The following is a 7,642-nucleotide window of genomic DNA, read 5'->3' as shown; positions in this document are numbered from 1 at the left end:
TTTCTTATGTCTGTCTTTCTTACTATAAATCGCCGTATAGCATGTCATCCCTTTCAACCAATTAGCAAAAAAATGGAATAAAACTAAACGTATTGAGTGTGTGTGTGGGCTTATTGACAGGCCTGAAATTCTTTTGAAATCGGTAAATGAATGATATTTATCGAACTGTTTTCTCCACTTTTACGCGCACCTTAGGTTGCCTGCGGGCTGTGGTTTGCCGTAAAATTGTTTGATATCATTTCAAGCAACAAAAAACAGTTCAATATCATTTGAGTTTGATTGATAAATTCCTTTATTTGCGGGTGTCGTTGTTAAGATTGTACTCTCTGACTTCACGAGTCGGTGTGAAAGGCCTTATCTGCTCCCTTATTATAAACACTAATGTAAATGTGTTCCACAGATTATGATGCCTTCGCTGACAGGGAAATAATCGGATTACTCTGCAGAGCCTCTGTTGTGACCCAGCACCGGAGTTTTCCACACACACACAAAAAAAAGAAGTCTGCAAACAGTGCGGATTATCTTAATTGAATTAATTCTCAATACACACAGACAGATATCTGTGGCCGTTCACGGGGTCCGCGGGTCGCAGCAGCAGCAGCAGCTGATCCCAGAGCAGCCGCTCCGCCGTGACGTCATCAGGGTATAAAAACCAGCCCTGCTCTCCGCAGGTCCAGCATTCAAAAGCCCAAGCAGTCAGTCGGCATCCTCGAGACGAGCTCGCGGAGCCGCGCATGGAAGAAAAGTACCCTCCAGCTCCAGCAGAGTCATCATGGCGCAGTTTTAGGAGAACTTTTTTTTTTGTGGGAATCGTTTCAGTCCAGGACACTCACTTTTACAGAGACATTTTTTCACTTTTAAAGAGTTTTAGCCGTTTTTCCCGAGCCGCCGCGCACCGGTGTGATGCCCGCCGGGATGTTCAGCATAGACAGCATCCTGTCCGGCCGGCCGAGCTGCAAGGAGCCGCTGCTGCTGCACCGGAGCGGCCCGGTGGTTCTCTCCGCCGGCCTCACGGACTCCATCTACACCGACTACAACGGACTGTACTCCGCCGCGTGCGGGCCTTCTCCCCCCGGTGTTCCGTCTGTTAACGGGACCAGGATAGGATATAACGGCTACTACTACGGACAGCTGCACGTCCAGGGCGCCGGAGGAGCGCCGCCGTGCTGCGGCTCTGTGGCCGGCCTCAGCCCGCAGCAGTGCCCCTGCATCCCGGCAGGTAGGACAACCCAGCTCTGGCTGAGTTTAGATTATATTAGACAGATTTTACTGATCTCAAATTGGGAAATTTCAGTGCTACAGCAGCAAAACATAAGACACACAGCACACATACCTACAGAATACACAGTAAATAATAAATAGGATATAATAGAAGAACAACTATCCAAAAATGAAGATAAAAAATACAAAGGAAAAGAATGTACAAACGAATACAGGCCTACAAGTGGCGAATACAAATGGACTACCTACTTTTAGATCAACACAGAATTCAACCTAACTTCTTATTTTTAGGTTTTAAATGCAACATTGGTTTGTTTGTCACGTTAACATTAACAAGAATAAACAGTGCCATCCTATTGTAAAAAAACACAAACACCGGTTTGTTCGTTGCACCAGGTCTCATTTTGACCCCAAAAATTCGAAGACAAAATATTATTCAAAGGGCTGATTGTGATTAAACACAAATATGAATGATTAACCTGTAATGCTTTGTTATTTTACGATGTTCTTAAATCCGTGTTTCCATGACAAATCCCCATGCGAAGACAGAAAGACAAGAAAACTTACTTTTAATCTTGTGCGTAAAACAACGAATTGCGACGTTAGTTTACGCATGAACTAAAACCTTTCGCATTTACACATAGAAACCGATTCCAAACACTTCTGGGAGTATTCCAATCTGATGTCAAATGCATGTGTGATGTCTTTATCTTGCCCCTGCGAAGACTCCAGCGCTGCTGCGGGTTTAGTGTCAGGGATAAATGTCACTGACCCGTTTCCAAACTGTTGCTTTACGCATGAACTCAACATACTTGTGTGTACAAAAGATGAAGAAGAAGAACAAGGCTGTTTCAAGACAGGGGCTATGTCTGCCAACGGTTACATAAATAAAGTTTGTTAGTTTGAATGCTTGAACGAAAATGTTCACGTGCCAAAAAAACAGACAAAGCTCAAGTTTCAGATTGCAGTTATTTTTACGCGCCAGCTGTAATCTGCATGTACACAACCGAAGCAAGAGTTTCCAATTAGCCACATTACTTATGCGCACTGTTTATTTGTATATATGTATATATATTTATATACACGCCGCTGTGGCATTTTGATTGTTCCAACCATTTCAACTCACCCAAGGGCGTAGGTTGAGGGTGGGGGGGGGGGAGACACATTATAACCGGTCATCCCCAAAAGAGACTTTATTTACAGCCTTCTGGTGAAATTTTATGCAACAGTGCATGCCTTTTCTGCATCAATTTATGGTGCAATGTCTTCATTATTATTATTATTATTATTATTATTATTATTATTATTATTATTATTATTATTACTGTTATTATTATTAATTATTCTTTTGCATGTTTCGGTATTGTTTTTTTTAGGGAGGGGGGTAGGAAGGGGGTAGGAAGGGTAGGCTATAATCATGTTTTGAAGTAATTTTTTTAATCTTTCATATTGTTTTTAAGGGGCGCAAATCTACTTTGTCTAAATATTGGGGCGGGGGGGGGGGGGGGGGGCATATCAGAATCAGTATTGCATTTATTGTCATTGTAAGTAGGCCTATAGAAAACGAAATTACAAGTGCTACTCTATGGTGCAGACACACGCGCGCACACACGCACACACACACACACACACACACACACACACACACACACACACACTAGACTAACAGAACATAGAACATAGAGCAGATAATGTGAAGATGGTAAAAGGATTACAACTAGAGAAAATAGTAAACTAGTGAAATATCCCCTGCATACCCCGCCGAAATACTCACCCGTGTGTGTGTGTGTGTGTGTGTGATGTTTCCGCAGGCTACGACAGCCCGGGCTCGGTGCTGATCTCCCCGGTGCCGCACCAGATGATGTCCTACATGAACATGGGCAGCCTGTCGCGCACCGAGCTGCAGCTCCTCAACCAGCTGCACTGCCGCCGCAAGCGGAGGCACCGCACCATCTTCACCGACGAGCAGCTCGAGGCTCTGGAGGGCCTCTTCCAGGAGACCAAGTACCCGGATGTCGGCACCCGGGAGCAGCTGGCCCGCAAGGTCCACCTCCGGGAGGAGAAGGTCGAGGTCAGAGGCGCTTCGGCTTTTTCATTCACTTCAGATATACGGGTTTCTTTTGTTTCTCCTTTTAAACCGGTCAGTGCACCGATTCTGATTGATCGATACAAAACAAACAAATATTCAACATCCACTCGCTCTGATGAATGAACGATAGGCTATAGGCTTTATAGTTCCAACATGTACATATAAAGCTATAAAAGCTAAAAGAACAAAAACAATAGTAACTTAACATATCATACAGTTGAGCCTCATACTGACTTGTTGTCTTTTAAACCAGTCACTGCACTGATTATGGTTGTTCGATTCAAACCGCCATTCACTAGCTCTCATATAGACTTGAGTTGAGTTGAGTTGATTGTAAAACCAGCAGGAGCATCACAGACATCAGGCCTGAATGGATTCATGAGTTGATGAATGAATTACGAACGATAATAAAAACAATAAAAGCTAAAAAAACAAAATCAAGATGTTAAACAGTGTGATACATGGATCTTACTTGGACCCTAAGGCATATTTTGTCTATAATTCACGGCTTTCAATAGAAATTAGTGGAATTTTGCCATAAAAATCTTTTAAAGGCCGTTTTCTCAAAATTAGTTTTTTTTTCTCACACTCCGAGCGAAGATGTTCCACTTCTGTATGACCTACATACACCAAACTTTACAGTCGTATTCCTAACTATATTTCGAAGGTTTTTACAGAGGGATTTGTTGATATGTCATTCTTGGCCTGATTTATATGACATTTTATGCCTAAAAATAGGGCGGAAATCCATTTTGGCAGTATTTTCTGATTCACTGGTTAACAAAAGGAGATATTCATAATCCCCTCTGTAAATGTCTTTTCATTGAATATATCAACAAAATGCAAAAATAATTTTGAACCTTGGTTTTTTCCCCCAATGGTCAGATTCTTCGCTTCAAAATATGCAAATGAGCGCATATTTAATTAGATATAGCCTAATTAAAACAGGAAAATTACAGAACATTTGCAATACATTTTTTTCTCCTATTCAGAATCAGAATCAGAATCAGAATCAGAATCAGAAAGGGCTTTATTGCCAAGTACGTTGCACATACGAGGAATTTGTTCTGGTGTTGTTGGAGCATGTCACACATACAAATATAAGAAGGATAAAAAGATATAAACAATATAAGTATAAACATATACACACAGTACGTATTAATAACTTTTCACGTGAGGAATCAACTGGTAAAGTCTCATGGTGATATCTGTAATTTAAAAATGTTGTCCTATTCACCTGTAGTGTCTGGCCTTTGAATAGGAATAGGAAGATTAGATTAGATTAGATTAGATTAGATTAGATTCAACTTTATTGTCATTGTGCAGTGTACAAGCACAAAAACAGCGAAATGCAGTTTGCATCCAAGAAGCATAGCTACGTTTATTTAATCCTACACCTTCTCCAAGAATCATCAGGACATTTTAATATATTATTATGTTGTGCCTTATTGTCAGGCCTAATTTAACAATTCAAGTTCATGTAAAAACAATTAAAAAAGGAGAAGGAGGTGACATCATTTGGCTGACTTGAACTAAATAAGTGAGTCAGCTAATCACGAGCGGGTGAGATGTTGCACATTGTCTTCCTGTGACAGGGCTTTTTTTTTAATAAATCATAACAGAGATGAATTCATGGAGACTATAGCTTTGCTGTCGATGTGAATTAAAAAACAAAGTCAGAGGAAACCAGCCCATACATGAACCAACCAATCGACTAAATAATAATAATAATAATAATATAATAATCCCCATAATTGTTATGTTTAGCATTATTAGCCTATTATTAAGCGAAGGAACACAACTCCGCAGAATGTGAAGGTTGTCCGCTTGACATTTGGAATTTATTTTAGCGCGAGAATAAAAGATCACCCGACGTCAGGATGGTCGCAGGGGAGATGATGTCATCAATTTTTTTTTTATATATTAGTTTGTAAATTAACCCTCATGTTGTCCTCGGGTCAAATTTGAGCCGTTTTCAAAGTTTTTTTTTTTTTTTTTTAGATCAGAAATATGGCATGTCGAAATAAGCGCCTAAAACTTTTTGGGGAAAAGCGTCAAAAACGTCAAAAAAAAAAAAGGGATACAAACATCAGAAACAGCTATAAAAATTACAAAAAGTCGCAACAAAAAGGTTTTTTTTCATGTTTGACAGGAAGACATCACAAGGGTTTAAAAAAAAGAATAATAATCGAAATAAGACAATAAAGCTGTGTAACGTCCTGTTCTGTAAATACACGGCATGACGCTGCGGGACGGAATGAACCATTACAGACCGAGCAGGGGGACTAACACACATCAACACACTAGATTTGTCACAATGTTGCGATGTTTTAACACCGGGGGTGAAACATACTGTAGGCTCCAGGCAGGGTTGGAAATGATCACCATATAGCAGCTAAATGCTGCTCAAATATGGGAGCGACTGGTAGAGTCGCTTCACTCACCAGCCAAAAATAACAATGGTCATCTAATAACCATATTTGTTTTGTGTATGTATATATGTATATAGCGTCTCAAAACTGCGCACCTTACCCCACACACACACACACACACACACTTTTTTTTTTTTTTTTGCACTACTTCATTTTAGTTATATTTATTTTACATACATGTTGGCACTGGACAAAAATGTTTAGTATTAACCTCAGGCTACTGGTGTCCAATCAGGTGAGGGGATCTCTGACTGGAACACAGAGAGACAGCGAGCTGTCCGCCTCTGGTCGCTCCCACCGGGACAGAAGAAAAACACGCCAGGGTTAGATATTAAAACTGTGCTTTTTTTTTTTTATTCGGTAGGTTTGGTTCAAAAACAGACGCGCGAAGTGGAGGAGGCAGAAAAGGTCTTCATCAGAGGAATCAGAGAACTCTCAGAAATGGAACAAAACGGCCAAAACTTCCACGGAGAAAACCGAGGAGGCGAAAAGCGAAGTGGACTCTGACAGCTGATAGTAAAAACGACCTGACGCCGCGGCCGCGTGTGCGTGTGCGTGTGTGTGCGTGCGTGCGTGTATGTGTATGCATGTGTGTGTGTGTGTGTGTGTGTGTGAAAGCGACCGGACGCCGCGGCCAACTGTGTGTGTGTGTGTGTGTGTGTGTGTGTGTGTGTGTGTGTGTGTGTGTGTGTGTGTGTGTGTGTGTGTGTGTGTGTGTATACGTCTGGGTGCGTGTGTGTATGTGAAAGCGACCGAACGCCGCGGTCACGTGTGTGTGTGTGTGTGTGTGTGTGTGTGTGTGTGTGTGTGTGTGTGTGTGTGCGCGCGCGTGTCATGAAACGTGTTGCCATATTGCACAGTTGTACATATCTTACATTTTATTATTGATCCTGTGTGTCCGCTATTTATATTTAATTTAAAAGTTGTTTTGTTAATGTTACGCACGCCAGGTGACGTGATGACGCTCGGAGGGGATTGACTGCCATGTCGGAATATATCGTAGCCCTAATGTTATATAATTTGTGTGACACTTCTGTGGATGTTAAATGTTGTAATTCTGGTATTGACTGTAACACATCCAGAGGCTGCAGAGCCACAGCTGTTGGGGAACATATGCCGACGTTTATGTAATTATATTTTGCAAACCTACGTAAAAGGACAACGAGTATTCATTAAAATATAAGTGGAACATCATCAACTTGTCTGACTTTTTCTTCGAGGCGGAGAGGAGGCGATTTCAAATAGTTATTTTGAAATTGGGGAGGACAGATTCCAAAATTAATTTCCCGATTTTTTTTCTTTTTCTGACATCGACCTGTCAGCTGATTGGTGTTTAAACTGCAAAAAAAAAATGAAGCAAGTCGATCAATCCAATCCAACTTTATTTATAAAGCACATTTAATAAAAAACGACATAATGGCATAATCTCACGCACACGTTTGGTCGCACGTTCACATACACACGACGTTCAGTCAAGAGCGTGCATGGTGCGCATGCCCGAGCAGTGCGCAGACAAAATATACAGCACAGGAGAAAGTTTGCGTTGTCTTCGGGTCAAATTTGACCCGTTTTCAAAATTCCTATATGAGAAATATGGCTTTCATTTTTGACTACCCAATTTGAATTACCCAAAAATAACATGGAGGATACTTGCTTCGCAAGTACAACAAATAATCGGATCCCTACTTTCATTGAATTTTGGGTGTTTTATTCAATTTTTTAGCATTTGAATAAAAAAAACAGTATTCCAAACAGTATCCTAAATTATTATGGATTATACTTGTTATACTTTCCTATAAATGAGGTTTATTGACCATGAATTCCAAAAATAAGTCTAGTGGTAATGAGTTGGTGTTAGTGGTGTTTATAGATGGTGGTGAAAAGCGCCAAACACATTGAA

At 40.8% G+C, this 7,642-nt stretch overlaps 1 protein-coding gene across 1 annotated transcript; it reads left to right on the top strand.

Moving 5' to 3' along the window:
* Positions 1-630: 630 nt before the first annotated feature.
* gsc (goosecoid) lies at positions 631-6,390 on the top strand. Its single transcript, XM_031321462.2, has 3 exons — positions 631-1,219; positions 3,033-3,292; positions 6,107-6,390. The coding sequence occupies exons 1-3, from the start codon at positions 904-906 to the stop codon at positions 6,254-6,256; spliced, it is 726 nt and encodes a 241-aa protein (XP_031177322.1). The 5' UTR covers positions 631-903; the 3' UTR covers positions 6,257-6,390.
* Positions 6,391-7,642: the final 1,252 nt, after the last annotated feature.

The sequence above is a fragment of the Sander lucioperca genome, chromosome 18 (genome assembly GCF_008315115.2).
Source record: "Sander lucioperca isolate FBNREF2018 chromosome 18, SLUC_FBN_1.2, whole genome shotgun sequence".
Taxonomy (NCBI): domain Eukaryota; kingdom Metazoa; phylum Chordata; class Actinopteri; order Perciformes; family Percidae; genus Sander; species Sander lucioperca.
This window is presented reverse-complemented; position numbering and strand designations above follow the sequence as displayed.